Raw genomic sequence first — 18,242 nt, 5'->3', positions numbered from 1 at the left:
GATACCAACGCTGGTATTAGTATCTGATTGATATTAGCCCGATAGGATCGATACTTTGTTTCTATCCTCCAAGTTCAGTATGTAGAACACTGAATTGTGCTTCATAATAATTGTTTGGGGGGTTTTTTTGTTTTGTTTTTTGGAAAAACTATGAAAAACGTTGGAACGCTTTTGATTTGACTGTCATGTCTGTTTTATTTACAGCTTATAGAACATTTAAACAACAGAACTGGATCCAAAGTGTTTTAGAGATGGACACGTTTACATTACAGGTCTCCAATAAATAAATAAATAATGTCAAAATGCAGGAAGAGCAAAAGGTGTGTTTCGTACACAGTGAAATCGCAGTGATTTAGTGGTCATTAAAATGTGCAGATTAATGATGATTCATCTCAAATCATGACATACTCCTACCCCTATACAGGGATGGGTACCGGTATCCGGTGCCATGATGGCACTGGTTCTAACATAAACGGTAGTAACCAGACCGAAAAGCAGCGCACATTTCGGTGCTGTTTTTTTTCTTGAGATGTCATACACTTTCGATTTTAGCCAATAACTTTACCTTTGCAAGGATAGTGGGCGGGTCCAGGTACATACGTTCTTTTAGAGCAGAGCTACAGATTAAAAATGCCCAAGGCGAAGCGGTCAAAGTCTGGCTGTACTTCACAGCAAAAGATGCAAACTCAGCAGCCTGCAACAAGTGCTTTAAGGTGATACTGTGCAAAGGAGGTAACACCTTGAATCTGATGAAACACCTGGCGACGCATTGCGTTTTTTTAAAAGCCGAAAAATGCACCGTATTTGATAGCTTGCTGCAAGACCTCACACCGGGCACATCTACTGCGGGTGTGGTGCCTGTTATCGGACCCGGAGTTAGCAACATCCCCCCAAGAACCCGAAGAGGAGAGTCCTGGCCCCTAGCCCTGCCAGTGTAGCAGCAGCAGCCGTTCTTCTCTGGGTGAGTAGCTTAATGTTGTTCGTGTGTAATTTACGTTGAGTAGGCTAACCACGTTATTAAATTAATGCATGTAAGGTGAACTAGCAAACACCGTCGTAGTTACATGCAGCTGTTTTCTTATTTGATAGAGTGATACCATATATGCCCTATAGCTGCAGAAAAGGCTAACATTGTTATCTTTTTACAAAAAAAAAACAGCTAAACATGAGAGGTTTTAGGACAAAGTTTGTGTTTTCCATTGTTTAAGCACTGGTTCCAGCCAAAGGAGGTATGTTGTATCAACAGAAAAGGCTAACTTGGTTATCATTTTGCAGGAAAAAAAGAGACTGCTAAAAATAAAAACATAAGAGGTTTTTGGACAAAGTTTGTGATCTCCATTCTTTAAGCACCGGTCCGAGCACCGTTCGAGCACCGTTTAAGCACCGGCATCGTTTCAAAAGTACCAGTTTGGCAGCGATATTGGATAAAACCTAAACAATACCCATCAATATTGGAATTGGTAATAGCAATACTAGCTCTATATTTACTAAAACTTTGCCGTATTGCATAGCACTACTGAAACACAGCGCTGTGCTAGAAATCGATCCCATGAAGCTCCTGGTGCACAGTTTTTGTGCTGATGTTAATGCCAGTTCAGATTTAAAGCTCTGTAGTTACTGAGTCAGCAGAGTGTTGGAGACGTTTACGCACCATGAGCTTCAGGTCTCCACTCTAACTTTGCGGCCGAGCTCCTCTTGGTTCCGAAACACGTTGCAATAATAGCGCTTATAGCTACGTGTGGAAGATCTCCAAGAGAAGAAATTTCACATACTGACTCCTTTTGGTGGTGACATCATGTCAGAGCATCATGCTCAAATTCATTCAGCTCTACAGAACGACCCATTCTTTCAACAGTGTTTGTAAAGGCAGACTGGGTGGCCAGGTGTTTCATTTTATACACCTCTAGCGTTAGGATGTAGCATCGACTTTCCAAGCATTGCTGTGTTCAGTTATGACACTTAGTAAAACTGCATGCAGTGTCCCCCCTCCCTCATGTTCTACGACAGCCTCCTTGCAAACCTGATGTGCGGTTAAGAAAACGTATGGAAAGACGGTTTGACAAATATTTTGATAATATTCTTATTATAACATTTTGAATATGACTGGGGTCATGCAAGCAGAACATTTTGACTTGATATTTATGATTCAGACAAGGCCTCCATAAATACATGTGGGGATATCCTGGTACCATTCTGTGGACATGTATATAGTAGGGGTGCAACGATACACAAAATTCACGGTTCGGTTCGATACTTTGGTGTCACGGTTCTATATTTTTTTCGATACAAATTTTTTTTATGTCTTTCAATTTGTCATTTATTAAAATTATAAATATATATTTTAACTCAAAAGTACAGTTTTTAAATGTAATGTTGCTGAAACAACAAAATAATTAAAAAATAAAATAAATCTATCTGATCGAGAAATCACTCATCTTTGGAAAAGAGTTTATTACAGAGAAATGGCTCTTTCCAAAATAAAAGCTATACTATACGCTTCTTCTGGGCTATATTCTCAGCAGCATATTAAACATATCAGGTCCCCATAAGGAGAATCATGTGCTAACGTCTGTCTAAATGACTCAGGTAAAGTTTGTAGCATTAATCTCGTTAAAATGACATTAACGCCATAACGTGGCAAATCTCCGTTAACGAGTTACCGCGGATCGCCCCGTGCGTGGGACTGGACGGCGTCAACACGTTAACAAGCTAACTGCGCTAACGCACTAGTTCCCACCAATTGAGCATTGCGTGGCACATCCGACATACTGTTTTACTTTTGTCCATGACGCGCTTACCATCAGGGTCATGCTTCACATGAAAACCAAGATAGTTCCAAAGGCCACATCTGAATGAGGGTGGGGGAGGTTCAATTTCGGGTAGCGTTGAGGCAGTTGCCATGTTGCAACTAGCTTAGCTTCTGTTTTGCTAGCTTGCGCTGCGCTCAGTGGATCTGCGCTCGACAGTGCAGCCTAGGCGGAGTAGTGGAACGCAGATCCACTGAGCGCTCAACACAGACAGCATCGTCAGAAGGAAAGTTGATAAAATAAATAAAAAATTTTGTATTGTTCATACATATGCGTACCGAACCGAAAGCACTGTATCGAACGGTTCAATATCGATACGAGTATTGTTGCACCCCTAGTATATAGCACAATCATAATGTGTAATCTGTTGATTTGTTTTGCCTCTTGTCTTAGGGGCTCTGCAAACCCACATTTCTGCACAGAAGGAGAAACACACCTGGATATCAGCAGGCCTGTGGATAAGCACTGCCAGAAGGTGATTGAAAGAATGAAGAAGTGAGGAGTGTTTATGTGGTTGAACAAGACAACCGTCATTGCAAAACTCCAAAACATAATCTAATGCACAGAAGAAAAACAGCAGAAGAGGCTCCGCTTTGTCATATGTTGATGTGCTTAACATAAAATTAGGGCATTATTATCTGAGCATACAAAACTGCGTGTAATGAAAATATGTTTTATTTTAATTAGCTACATAAATATTGTGAATTTTGTCTTCTTCTTTTTTTTTAAAGAGTGTTTTCTAGTTTTCCAGGATGCACAAGGATCAAGATCTGGAAACTCAATCAACATTATTTTTCTTATTTAACACCCGTACCTTTCCTGTAGTGGCATATCAAAATGTTTTCAGTGAAACCTTAATCAGACGCTTAACGTGCAGGATCTTGATTCTAATCATAATTTTAACGCAAAAGATCAATGTTTAAAACCTGACATGCAACATGAAAAATATCGATACATTCCCAATAAAATTACAAACCATGGGGGGTTTCCCTGGCTCATTCCCCATAATTGGATCACATCGGGATCATTCTTTTTCGTCATCATTAGACATTACACGTTTTTTAAAAAAAAAAGAAAAAAGAAAGAAAGTAGAGACCTCAGGTCTCATGTGGGGTAAAAATAGCTTCTCTGTATAGCTCCTGCATGCGTAAGCTTGCTAAGAATGTATTATTTAGCAAGTTATTTAACACTAATGCAAACCCCAGCAACATGCCTCATCCGATATTAGCTGCATCAAAGTGTCTTTATAATGAATGGCTATTTTTGTCTCAACATAACAATGAGCTGCCTCATACAGGCATCGGTTAGCATAAAATTAGCTGTCACCTACATTGATAATTGTGTAGTCATCTTAATCACTGCAAACCTAACAGGCCGGAGACCTGCTGCTTTTCTTTTTCTGATGTGAAAATGAATATTTTTAGATTTTAGTTTTTGTTTGTTAAAAAAAATGCTGAGGATGTCAACCTGAACTTCTGATGGCTCGATGTTGTCCTGATTTAATAAACGTGGTGTCAGTGTTGTGCAGGGCTGACTGAATTTCAGAGCTTGGGGGAGAATTAAGACGGGTGCACCATCAGTGCCGGTAAGCTCACCTGGTCTCTGGGTTATATCCAAGGATATAGAAAAAGGAGTCCATGCGGGCTTTGAACTCCCGGGCAGCGAAAATGTCAGAGAAATGGGAAATGTTGCATTTCCCCCTGCAAGAGAGCAGACAGGCTTTATTAGACAAAAACAACCAACATGACAAAGTGACACCCCAGCATGAGCACAAGTAGCCCTAATTAGAGGCTTCTGGTATGTTCGCCTATAGGAGGGGACAAGTGCGACAGCAGGTATCTGCTGCTTGTCAGCACCTGCTGACTTTTGCGGTGAAATATCAGGCTCTGGCTATTTAAGCCGTAAACACCAGCTGAACATGTCAGCGTTGCCTCATCTGCTGCAGACGCAGAGATCTGGAAAAGGAATTCAACCTGCCTGTCTCCCCTCCTAACACGTTTACCCCCCAGTGAGCCGTGGAGGCCACGGCTCTGACCACATCTTGATGCCATTTCCTGTTTCCAGCACCCTGGTGTCTGGCTCTATCAAAATAACAGACATCACAGCCATATGTAGCTGGGCTGCGTTGCAGAGAAATAGTATCTTCCTCCCCCTGAAAAGATTAAAGGGTGCTAAGGAGAGCCGTCTTTGGAGAGCTCAGAGCTGCGGCATTACAGCATCCCACTGGAATTCCCTCCCGTTTATCTAAAGCCCAGAGAAAAAGACAAATCAAAGGGAGCTCTGTGTAGGAGAAGTTGCAGCTAATTTTCCCTAAAATCTGTGGTTTCTGGAAGACATGGCTTTACCGCTTGCAGATGGTTTTGATTAAAGGAAAGGGGAAGAGGAGGGAAAAGGAGGGGAGGGGTGGTCAGCCAGGAGGGAGGAAGAGGCAGGGACAAAGACTGAACAAAGCGTATTTGTTTCTAGACAAAGAAAATTATTAAGTCGGCGAGCATTTCCAAAGACATTAAATATATACAGAGGAGGCGCTATAGGCTGCTCTCTAGCAGCTTGTGCAGGTGTGTATTGATGCAGAGCTGTTTTAATCAGTGTTTTAATGTTCAACAGCATAAAGGTATGTGCCTCAGTTATGGCTTTGCATCTTTACACATCTGCTCTATTTTAGCAGCACCTGCTAAAACCAGTAAAGCATGCTATATGATCACTTTAGGATTGTAAAAATGAAATAGCTCAGTGTGTAGTGCTATAAAGCTATTTGGTATCAGAGCAACATAATTATTCATGGAGAGGTGGCAGAAATATGGGGATAATGGAGGTTTACGGCTCAGAAGGCAAAGGGATAAATAAAATACACTATATTATATCCTGAGTCTGGTTCAGACCCGCCATATGTTTTATGATAGCAGTGTTTCAATTAAAAGAAAAGGGAACTGATTTGCTTTACCATTGAATTAGTCAGCAAAAGTATAATATTTGCTTCTTCTTTTTTCCAATTTCTGATTAAAAGGCATAAGATTATCTTTATCTTGCTGACAGAAACACAAAATCATAGCAGAAAGTGCCACGAAAGTTGAATGACAGTTCTGTAATTTGTATACAAAGGCACCAAAATCCACAAATAAAAGCTGTTCCAGTTACACTGTTATAAATTCAAATACTGTAATAGCCTAGATGTTACTAGAGCTCTAGAAGCGGAAATCTCGGTGTAGAAAAAACCTGTGAAGCCTGTGCTGAAAGTATTCCATTTTTCTGTAGCACTGTTTAGAAAGCTTCCAGTCTTTATGTGCAGTTTTGTTTGCTCGTGTGTGGGTTTGTTTACCTGAGAGCAGCAGCATGATAAGTGTCCACGTAGTCCGAGATAAAGAGTTCTCGACTCCTGACCACTGGATCTGTGATGACCAGCTCCCGGCCAGAGTCTGCAGGAGGGAATAGTGCCTGTGGTCAGTCTACATCATATACATAATCTGTGACAAAAATAATGATTTGAGATAAAGTAGCTCTGTAAACCACAAAAGTATCAGCACAATTCTGTGTTTACCCACAGTAACAAGCACCTCTGTGGAATATTGCGCCATAATTCAATAAATAGTTCAATTCAATAAAGCCAGTAATATGCTATCCCTTCAGAAGAGAGCATAATGTTCAGTTCTCGAGTGAAATGACCCCTATGGTAGTTACGATGCATCACTGGCAACAAGAGGAAGTTGGGACTTGTCTTTGACAAATGACCTGAGCTGTGGCCAGTGAGCTCCGGCCTTGTGACATCAATTCTAATAGTCCAAGTCCCTGCTGCCAGGACAGACTGCTGATAGTATAGCACTGTGTGGCACAATCCTTGTATTATCGTAGAAAAAGAAAATGGCACAACACCGTACTTAGCTGCAACCCTGATCCTATCTGGATTTTTTGTTTGGTTAGGAGGCTGTTTTTACAGCGTGTAAAGGTAGAGATGATTGTACTGTGAAGCAAAGAAAACCGAGCCACTGGGGGCACTCCGGCTAACAAGAACTGCCAACTGTGAACAGGATGTGTCAACAGGTGAGGTGTGTTATTTTATCTCAGTTTGAAGAGAAAATTGCAGTTTATAATCAGGCTGAGAAACATTTCCGGGAACACGCACATTTAAAAGGCTAAAATTAAACTTGTGTGCAACGACAAAGTGTTCAGAACACCGAGTAACACTTAACTACAAAACTAATTTAACTTCAACCATGTTTATAGGACACAGAGTTCTTGCTGCAATAAAACCAAGTAGAGTAGTTGACATTTTCAATTCTGACAGTCAAAGAACACAGAGAACACAGATATATGTAGCCATGGGGTACATGGAGAATAGGTCAGCTAGTTTCTTTAATTACACTTAAACTACTGAGTGGGTTTGAACATGTTTCAACTGAAAAAAAAGTTAAGTAAAAATAATAAACCAATAAAAAATAAAAAGCCCCAAAGAAATGTGGGAATGATTAGAATAGTAATAGTGTGGAACCGTGGACGAAATACGGAGCTAAAACTATGGCTAATAGCTGATTTACTTTACATTATGGATAAGTAGCTTATGTTTAGCTAATAGTAACAGACAAATGTATTAAATTGCTAGCTAAACACTCTAGATCACAGGTGTCGAACTCCAGGCCTCGAGGGCCGGTGTCCTGCAGGTTTTAGATGTGTCCTTGAACCAACACAGCTGATTTAAATGTCTAAACTACCTCCTCAACATGTCTTGAAGTTCTCCTGAGGCCTGGTAATGAACTGATCACTTGATTCAGGTGTGTTGACCCAGGGTGAGATCTAAAACCTGCAGGACACCGGCCCTCGAGGCCTGGAGTTCGACACCCCTGCTCTAGATGAACAACTAAGGACTAAGCTGTTATAAATTATTACATTTCAAAACAGTAAGGCTGACAACTGAACTCGTGAGCTCATCATTTTGTTTACCAGTTGAATTTGCTTAAAGTTTGGATAAACAGTTGAGCATACAGTAAGAGTTTGTGTTGATAAATGTATTGATAAGCACTTTCAAGCCGTCTGAATTTCACCTTCTCTCTCCTTTGGCTTGTTTTTTTATCCTTTCTCTCTATGCCCTCCTTTTTCCTTTTCCCATCACCCCGTAACCGGTTGCAGCAGAGGAGACTCTCTGAGCCTGGTTCTGCTGGAAGTTTCTTCCTATTCAAAGGGAGCTTTTTTCTTCCAATCATCACCTAGTGCGTACTCACAGGGCGAGGTCATCTGATGTTTGGGTGTTCTAATACTGCAGGGTCTTTACCTTATAGTATAAAGCTCCTTGAGGCGACTTGTTTTGAACTGGCTTTGGTTTTGACTCTGAATCCAAAAGGATGATACGATATTGGTTTAGTGATATAACTAAACAATTACTCATTTACCTGTTGCAGGCCGTTCAAAGATTTGCATGTATGACTGATGGCTTCATTAATTAAAATATGTTTTTAAAAAATACTAATAAAAATCTAAAAACAATGCATTAGAGTGCTGCGAGGACACCCGTTACTCCAACAATGTTAAATTTCTCTCAGGATTTGATATTCAGTGGCTGCAGATCACTGGCAGGCTCGTGTTCCTGTAGATGTGAATGTGCTGAGAGTGTGATGAGTCCACTGGCACTGACTGGGTTGAGAGCGTGTACACTGAAGGGCCACATGACACTGCGGGTTATTAACACTCCACTGTGCTGCTGTCTGGCCTGAAGCAGTGTTACCCAGGGAACCAGCACAGAGCCACGGTATTGGCTCGGCTGCCAGGGACACAGCGCGGAGAGCACAGCCAGGTGTGTGTGTTTGTAGAGGAGGAACAGCACAGAAAATTAAATGTATTTACTCTCTTGCGTGCACGTTCTGTACATGTGCACATGTGCAGGTGTGTTTAAACGATCAATCGGCGGCCTCACCGTTCTCATTGTTGCGATCCTGCACCAGGTGCTGGTAGACGGAGTCAGGCACCTCTGACTGGCGGTAGTACCATTTCACATTCATCAGCAGATGGTCCCGTTTACTCTGCAACACAGAGAGACACAAAGTGAGTGAGCAGGAGACTAAAAAGATCCCACGCTAAGATAAACAGACATCGTTCTGTTTGATTACGACGTCACAAATTGGCCTTTTGGCAAAGAACGAAGCCGTGCAGATGCACCGTTTATGGCTCACACAGGCTGATGCCAAGACGCACGCAGAGAGACCAAGTCAATTAAAAACGGATTGTGGGGCATTTAGAGCCTTAATAAAGTAAACAGTGGGATGGCCGTCGCTGGAGGAAGTATGGAGTGAGAGGAACCATGCGGGGAATGGATGAGTGTTCAACCTATGCCTTGTGCAAATCAATCCTTTGCCTTGATTTCACTTCACTTAATGATAATACTCTAATGAGCCATTATGTATTTAACACACTACTAGGGCTTTATAAAGCTTTTTGATGCACATGTACAGTATCAAGTTTTCTATGCCTTTATGTGCTGCCACCCACTGGCTCTTTGATAAAATGCAAGTCAGCAAATCTCTTTTAATCCTTCAGCTGGCCAGCAAGTGGCGGCACTGAGGTGAGAACAGAGCCTTTCCACAGGGTGAGTCAATGAAAACACACAGAGGGAAGGGAAAAAAACAGCAGGGGGGGAAGGTGTGGGGAGAAAATGGTAGAGACTGACACTAGTGCTGAGGTGAGGGATGAAAAGGGCAAAATACTGTTTTCATTTCATGTTATAAAATATTTATTGTGACTGCACATAAACCCAACTGACCGTCACAGTGGTTTGAAAGAACATTAGAGAGACTGCCAGGGTGGGTGCTGGACTGCGACACAATCCTGTTGGCCCCAGCCATCTTTATTAGGGGCTCTGCTGCACTGCACTGAACTAACAGACCGAGACACCTGCACCGACACCACCAATGGAGTACAGGAGAAAAACCACAAGGGGAGAAAATAAAAAGGTGGGGAAGATACTTCAGTAATCCAAGGCAGACAGTTTAACATCCACCCTTTCCAGGCTCTTGTGTATATATGTGTGTGCGTAGCAAGAAACATGAGGTCAGGGTAAAGATACTTAAAGCCTTTGGAGTACATTGTTCTGTTATGTCACAGGGGAGGAGACTGAGAGCACACGCAGCCAAGCAAATCATCACCTCCCCTTAAACCTCGAGACCACCTCTGGTTTTCTCATTCTCTCCACTCCTTCCATATTCCATACCCCCCCCACGCCATTCTTCCACTGTAAACCTTTTCACTCCACCACTTTTTGTTTTTTCATTTCTTTTCCTTTCTCAAACCTCTAGCTAGCAGGGAGGAGGAATGAGTGAGTAAGTGAGCCTGGACGTGTTAAACAGCAGCTGGCATGCAGTCAAATCAGCTGCATTTACTGCTCTGGATGATTATATGCACGCAACATCGCACAAGCAACACACACACACTGCTTGTGATCCAACACTGATGGAGTAAGACACAGCCCCCCCCCCCCCAGCAGTAAGGCGTACTGTGTGTGTAGAAATGTGTGCAATGATGTCATGCCACTCCCCCTCCCTCCAAGCAGTCAGCCCACCCTTCCATACCTCTTGTCTATCCAATGTACAGACACAGTTGCCTTCTAGACTAACAGGGCTGCCTGCCACAGCGGAACGAGTAGTTATCCGGTGCTTATACATAATTAATACTTTAAAGGCAGACTGTAAATGCTGCCGGTGTGCTACCCGAACATCTCATTTTCTGTCTGTAGAACCCACAAAATGCAGAGCCTGATGCAAACAAAAAGGCACAGGCAGACGGAGAAGATGCAAAGAAGAAAAAGAAGACAAACAAAAGCGCAGGTTGTATGTCTCATTCATTAGCCTGCATTGTTTCAAACCAACCAAAGCAGAGACCAAATGTTGCTTCCACTATCATCAGTATCCTCGTTGCTAGAGAGTAGCCGCCACTCTCCAGAGCAGATTGCTGTTATGAAGCTCACAGCGGCGTTAAGCCCTCTCAGGCAAAAAGAGGGAGGGAGACGGAGAGAGACTCTGAGAGTGCAACATATGGAGCACGTAGTGGGAGTGGAGCGCAGCTTTCAATTATCACAATTCCATAAACATGCGGGGTGGAAAAATGAGTAGATAACACTGGGAGAAAATGAAGGGAGATGATAGACAGCTCAGACTCGCCGCGCGAACTACTACTCGCATTGTCTGGGCTTTGCTAAGCCTGTCACAGAAAATGACAGAGGGAGAACATAAGAACCACAACGCTGAATTGATTAGAGGCATTCCACGCTGCCTGTAGAGAGCCGAGCCCCGCACAGTGTCGGCCATCTTTGTCTGTCCTGCCAGAGGCTAAACATGGCCCTGCCCTCCCCCTCCTCCTGAGGCCCTAAACCCTGGGAGTACCGCTCACTGCAGAGAGGCCAAAAGACTTACTGAGAGAAAGAAACGAAACAAGGCGGAGGGAAAGAGGTGAAGAAGCAGAGCAGAGGAGACAGAAGGGGAGAAATTAGGAGAGAGAAAGGAGGCAGATTAAGGTGAGAGCAGTAAAAAAAAACATCTCATTTCTTTTCACTTAAAATCACAACTATCCTCCTCACTGCAACCCGCAGGGTACAAGACTGCCCCTTTATTCACTGAGGTGATATAAATCTGAGAGTCATGCTTTGGGGCTGAACACAATAGCACCTCCCCTCCCTCCCATGGCTCAGCTTGGCCTGTGGCATTCTTTTAGCACTCCTCAGACAGACAGGGGTTCAACTATTTCTCAAAAAGGATATTTATTAGGAAAACATAAAGTATGTTTCTTGTGGAACAAGCTAAAAAAAAAATAAAAGAGGCAAGAGTTACTGTTAATAAAAACGAATCAGTGCATTCATCACTGTCCTGAAAGCAGTCAAGACAAGACAAGCCAGTTAATTCTCCCCTTGACTAGCTAAAGATGGCTGGCCCCTTGGGTCCATAATGGCTGTGCAGTTTTCTTTGTGCAGTCAACTCTGGAGCGAGGGCCCCTGTGTACGACCACAATGCTACAAAGACTGGGAGAAGAGGGATACACAGAGGGCAGACTTTTCTCTTTACAAGGAAAGGCTTTAAATGTGAAAAAAACAAAACAAAACAGCTCCGTTATTCGAAGGAGAAAAATCAGTCAAAGATCGGAGAGCGCGGGATTAAGTCTGCGTTTTCAAGTGCGAGAGTGTAAAATCAATGCAGTGCTTTTCAACCCAAAAACCCCCAATCCCTGTAAGTGTTTGAGCAGCAACCGGCTTCTCTCGCGACTGTTCACAGCGGCCTTTGCAATATGGCAGCCAGAGAGCGTTGTTACAACCTGTAACCCTCAAACCTAATGCCCAATTCCGCCTCCTCCTCCTCTTCCTCCTTCCACTGTAACACTAGAGCTTTGCTTTAAACAATACCAGATCCTCCCTTCTCCCACACGACAGGCCCCCAGCGCACCTCGTTAACAGGAAACCTCTGTTTATTTTCTCTGCCTTTCAAACACACTTCTTCCTCTGCAAACCCTGTTAGTGACCACCCCCTCGTGCACTGGCGACAACACCAGCCAGGATCTATGACTTCCTGCAGGAGGTGGCAACCAGAAGTAAAGAAGGAAAGACATATCCCAAACCCGCAGACAAAGGAGACGGCAGGGGAGGGAGGGAGGGAACGGGGGAGGTCATGCAAGCAACGGCAGCAGCAGCAGCTTGGTGTTAGCAAGGAATGTCAAGCAGTTCAGCTAAGCTAGCAGGCTTGCTGAGCTAACAGCTTAGTTAACGAATGCCCCGAGGACAAGGGAGGCTCGAGTATGTGAGATCAGGGCTGGTACTGGTGTTGACACACACACACACATACACATAAAATGGTAGGGAGGGCATAAAGTTGGAGTGTTCACCTAGCCTGTCGGAAGGGGAAATAAAGCACAACCAAAAGAACAAAAGGGCGATTGTGGCATTTGGAGGCAGAGATGGGATCTGGGAGGACTAATCTGCTGCTCCAACATGATAAGATTAGAGAAGGGGGAGGCAGGAAGAGCTGGCTGGGAAGATCACACGTACACTCGCGCAAGCACACAAAGATGATGGATATGATTGGGAGGGTTTTCCACTCGCCTTTTCTCCCTTCCCCATTTTCGTTCTTCCTCTCCCTCTTTTTTTCCCGCTCTCTTTGAGACGGAGAGATCTGCCAGCACACCAGCACTCAATAAGCACTTCCATCTGGACGGCACACACAGACAAACTTAAAAAAATAAAAAAATATATTGCATGTGTGTGAACATGCAGTTGTGAGGTACAAGAGATCTGCTGTGCTCACGCAATCTCAGACATCTCAGTGACTGACAAAGGAGGTTGTTAAAAAGTAATGCTAGCGTGCTGTGTGAACAAACACACACACACAAATACACACACACACAAATAACAGGCTTTCAGGATAAGCACCTCTATTCTTCTCCCAAGCCGGCAGCAGCAGCAGGCTGGGACTCTGTGTCAGAGGTAAGAGAAAGCAACTCTAAATCAGACTGTCAGAACCAGCAGCAGCAGGATCCCTCTCTTCAATCCTCCTCTCCTTATGGGCTTCACCGTGTGCACTTGGCTACTTGGAGGAAGCCTCTGCCCCTCAAGCCTCATTCTCTGAGCCACACATAATAACACTAAGCAAATGCTGATTACAACATTTGTTGGGCGGAACTGTGCACAGCCTTCTTGTATGCCTGGCAACAAGAAAAAAATGAATAAATAATTAAATATATAATGTGTGAGATTGTGTGGGAGGCATGGGGGGTGGTGGGGGAGGGGCAAGGTGAGTCCCAGCTGTGGTGGCGATGCTGGCAGGACCTTTTACACCATGCCTACACATGGGTGTCTCTCTCTCTGCCTCTCTTTGGCTTGACCTGTTTGGATATTAAATCGGCACCCTCTGCTTTGAACACACTGGGCCCATCTGTCAGCCCGGCTCCATATTGGATTGGATGAGCATTAGCCGATTCAGAGTGGGCAGATTTGCTCTCGTTTCGCTGTGTGTGTGTGTGTGTGTGTGTGTGTGCGCCTTTGAATGCCTGTCTTAAATTTAAAACCCACTTTCACAGAATCAAGCCCACAGGGTTTAGATCACTTTACGATGGACTCGCTGGCCGGGTCGCCGTACAAATTGATGACATACAGCAACACATGTGAGGATGTTAACAGGTCCTCTTGTCATCGAGGCAAAAAACACAGCAGAGAATCGAGGAAGGGGAGGGGGGGGGGAGAAGAAGAAGAATGAGTCACGCGGAGCTCACAGATGATACTAATTAAGACTTCGGGGCTGAGGACCACTACTGGTGGATCATACTGCCAACCACAGGCACCCTTTTACACACTAGAGAGTCACAAGCACCCCACATGACTGCGACACTGAGGTTCACAACTTTTTCCAACCCTCTGCTTCGCTCCACAGTCTGTTTCACTTCTCCTTTATTTCAAATGTGTCCTCGAGGAATACAGCAAACTAATAGCAGGAATAATAAGATATCTGCTTTAAAGGATCGCGCTGGATTCCTTCTAGAAAGAGAAAGGCAGTGAGACTTGAGAACACTAGCGCTGGCTGTTTGCGGCATAAAACAGCCGAGCTGCGTCCAACTTAAATATTTGTCTTTGCCTCCAACACACTTCTGTTTCACGTCAGTTTAAGCCAGGAAATTTAACACAAGTTAAGTGATGGTGCAGATAGCAGCACTGTTAAAAGTCAAAGGGAGAGAGGGGTTATAAAATGATGATCACTAACAGCACAAAACAGTCAAAGAGCACCTGGCAACTTATGCTCAGTGATTTAGGCTAAATGCTAATACACACACATAGAGAGAGACACACATTAGCACAGTCAGAAATCTTTGCAGCGCTTTGCAGGGGTAGAGACTAGAATGCAGATCCGAGTAAGACTTCAAACGCAGGCTGCAGGAGGACAGATGGAGGCGGTTAGGAGAGCTCATATCTCAGTGTTCAGATCATAATACTGACTTTATTTCCCAAGCTCTCCCTCTCAGCCAGACATAGAGTTAAAGCCTGCCAGAAAACATTGTCATTTCTGCTCGCTTTGATACCTGGCTTCCCTGTGCGTGTTAGTGTATTCGCCAGCGTGCCTGTATGTGTGTGTGTGCTTGTGCATAGCCTGGGATGTTCTCAAGAGAGCGGAGACTTGTCTGGTCTCAAGGTAATGCCCGTGAGTCAGGATTCACAGAGAGACACAAACACACAATGAGGGAAGAAAAAAGGGAGGAATGCTGACGTTTTGAGAGGACACTGGCTTTTTCTTGCGCAGACCCTTTAAACCGCCGGGTGTTTCATTTCCCTGTAATCCATTGTGTTAGCTGTGCCTTGTTAGCATAGCCTGGTGAAGTAATGAGACATCTCACTAATACTTACTAGACTGCTGCTATAGAGAAAGAGAGGAGGAATGCTCACAGAGAGGGGCGCAGAAAGGATATGACTATCAGACTGTGTGTGTGTGTGGATTTGTCATATTGGACGTTTGCCCAGCAAGCTAATCCAAACCCTGCATATGTGTGTGTCTGTGCGTGTGCGTGTGTGTGTATGTGTGAGGACCAGTGGCAGCCTCTTGAGCAGGGTATGGCAGAGATGGAGCTGAGTGCTGTAATGGAAGACAGGAAATGAGAAGGCATGCTTAAGCCAGTGCTAATCGATGTCCCCCCCACCACCCCCGTCGCCTTGGTATAATTCACACACAAATTTATCACGTAGTGTGTGTGCGTGTGGGTCGTATATCTTCTCAACAATGCACTGGGGAGTCAGAAAGGTGCTGTGCGTGTGTACAAATTTGTAGCACTTCAAAGACTGACGCAGTGTGTGCTCATGTGAATGCTTTGGAGGTCTTTATGTGAGAGCAGCTGTCAGGCCATCAGGAGCGTCTAGAGGGAGAGCGTGTGACAGTGACACAGATACAAGAAGCTGAGGCACCTCCTGCACGTCTGTATGGTCAGAAAACGCACGTTAATGCACAATTATGATCCTTCTTGCAATACAAATCTCATTTCCGCATGCACACGCAAACAAAACTGCATCCATTTAAAAGAACAAACGTGGACAGAGCGGCGACAGTCAGCCATGGATAGAGAGAAACAAGCAGAGTGTATTAACACGAGCATGCAAAAACAGATCTTAACGCACAGTGTGAAAACCAGACAGACAGCTTAAACCACCGCAAGCTCAAGCACTTGTGATTGTTTTGTTTTTATCTGCCCGCTGCTCCCAAAGATATCCATCTCTCCGGCTCCCTTCCCCTGCTTTATCTCGGTCTGAAGGTGACCTTGCCTGTCTGTCAGTCTCTAGTGATGACACTGGCCCTATCAGTAATACATCATGTAAGCAGTGTATCAGCCAGATGCCGCACTAGCTGAGCAGTGGGTGGTCTGTCAGGCATGCCTGCTTTGTACAATATGCAAATAATCACATGCAAATTACCTGACTCTGTGTGATTGTGATTGTGTGTGTGTGTGTGTGTGTGTGACAATATATCCGGGTGGATGCAAATGAAGAACGCTATCAGATGTGCGCTAAAAGACTTAAATACATTACGGGCATTTCACCAAACACAGTTACAGCTCACAAAAATCAAAAGGCTACTCAGAGAAAATGTCTGAAAGCTGGGGAGGAATGTGATTATAACACATGTGTGCACACACGCACACACACACACCCACATAGAGGCCAGGAGCTTTGAGCAGCCTCCTGCTGTGCTGCAACAAGAGATGTATTGTAGACAACACAGCTGCAATAACAAGGCTGGCCCAGTGCTAGAAGGAGCTGTGCTGCACGACTTTTCGTCTAGACCGACAAGAACAGCCGCCATATTGTAACATGATTATGGGCTGGAGTCTCTGCGTGTATTTTTAAGTGCAATGAATTTAAAGTGATAGGGATGCAGCTGTTTTGTTTTTAAAAAAATGCCTAAAATGCACATTACAATGCATTAAACATAAAAATGCATTTCCTCAAATGGATCCGACACCTTTTAAGGAGTCTGATGGAAAATACCGGACCTTTGTAATAGTATTAAAAGCTAAATATTTTGTAGGTTCCTCCTACATGATTAACTCGGGTTTGTTTTTTTAACTTTCAAGTACAAGAAAAATCAAAAGATGCTTTGCTATCATATCATCCCGAAGGTACTGAAGGTAGGCTGAGTTAATAAGAAAGGGAAAAATGTAAATTAGCTGGCTAGAATTACTTTCCATTTAAATCTAGTGTAAAATAATACAAATAAATTCACTGCGACTTTAATGTAAGTGAATAATGGCGAGAAATCTGACGCGGTTGACAGGATAAAAGATGCAGGAATCTATAAATGATTGATCTGAGTTGTAAGTTACATCCTAATCTGCATTAACTGAGCACCTGAACACCTTCAGATTTTTTTGTCTGCACGTTACATATTCGGTGAAGACTTTCAATACGATGCATCACCTTTTTATTCATAATCGATCGTTTAGTTTAAACTCCTCTTCCACTGTGTTAGGTTATTTAAATGCAAGATAAAAAAGAAAAAAGAAAAAAAACATTCAGCTGACGTGACATTGATATAACGGGTGGCCGTTCTGCAAGGACAACCAACAAAGTGTCTTGATTGAATAGGAACAAACAGGCATATTTTAAGCCCTGCGAATTAAGAGCTGCAGATCCTTTGCGAGGTCTCGTGTTGCGGTTGACTTCCCAAACTCCAGCAAAAATAAAACATACACGGTTAAGTAAACAATTGCTCGCTAATGCAGAACATGGGAAAAACAACAGAGTCATGACGAGCGGCGTGTCAAACACGCTGGTTATCGTTCGCACGTACCCAAACACAGCACCCACAGCGAGAGAGAGGAGAGAGAGGGTGAGACAAAGAGGCTGAACAACACACCAACATCTCTACTTTCTGCAACCCAGGCACATCAAAGCCTTCTCCGCCCATTTATCTGCATGTGCCTGTAAATCAAAAGGCATACTTTGAACCTGCACGCACGCACACGCACACACACACAGGCTCAAGCAGCATTTGCTTTGTGCAGCAGAGTCCAAGACTGGGGTAGGGAAGGTAAAAGATTTTGCTGTAGACGAGGGAATTACGCGCCTCAGCTCACTCTGTCAAGGGAGGAGAGGAGAATGACTTACCAAAAAGAGAGAGGGGGGTGGTGGGAGGGTCATTGCTGTGTCTCAGGCAGTGCTTTCCTGTCTGCGAGTCACCTCTTCACTTCACTTTCACCCATCACTTAGCCCCGCCGCCATCATTGAAATGAGACACACATCTACCCCACCTTAAAAACGGCTCTATGCTCTGACAGATGAGGAGCCAGGTCAATGCAATTAGTTGTAACAGCATGTACAGGGGCAGACACTATGCACAGGAAAACAAGACGAATAAATGGACAAACACATTCAGAACCCCATGGAGAGAGAACCTAAGGAATGCACCCACACACACACTCACACAGATGATCTGTGCATCC

At 43.9% G+C, this 18,242-nt stretch overlaps 1 protein-coding gene across 6 annotated transcripts in view; it reads right to left on the bottom strand.

Moving 5' to 3' along the window:
- Window positions 1-18,242, bottom strand: part of rerea (arginine-glutamic acid dipeptide (RE) repeats a) — a 133,653-nt gene that overhangs the window by 33,107 nt on the left and 82,304 nt on the right. For all 6 annotated transcript variants that reach the window (XM_086278326.1, XM_086278324.1, XM_086278321.1 and 3 more), the window contains 3 exons: window positions 8,710-8,815; window positions 6,127-6,223; window positions 4,403-4,507 (listed from right to left, as the gene is read on the bottom strand). In XM_086278326.1, the coding sequence (XP_086134452.1) occupies window positions 4,403-4,507; window positions 6,127-6,223; window positions 8,710-8,815 (308 nt within the window). The remainder of the gene's footprint in view (window positions 1-4,402; window positions 4,508-6,126; window positions 6,224-8,709; window positions 8,816-18,242) is intronic.

The sequence above is a fragment of the Aulonocara sp. 'chitande type north' Nkhata Bay genome, linkage group LG20 (genome assembly GCF_057382095.1).
Source record: "Aulonocara sp. 'chitande type north' Nkhata Bay isolate Kocher_YH1m ecotype deep benthic linkage group LG20, A_spYH_male_GT1.1, whole genome shotgun sequence".
Classification (NCBI taxonomy): Eukaryota; Metazoa; Chordata; class Actinopteri; order Cichliformes; family Cichlidae; genus Aulonocara; species Aulonocara sp. 'chitande type north' Nkhata Bay.
The sequence above is the reverse complement of the archived record's forward strand: the minus strand, read 5'-3'. Positions and strand labels throughout refer to the sequence as shown.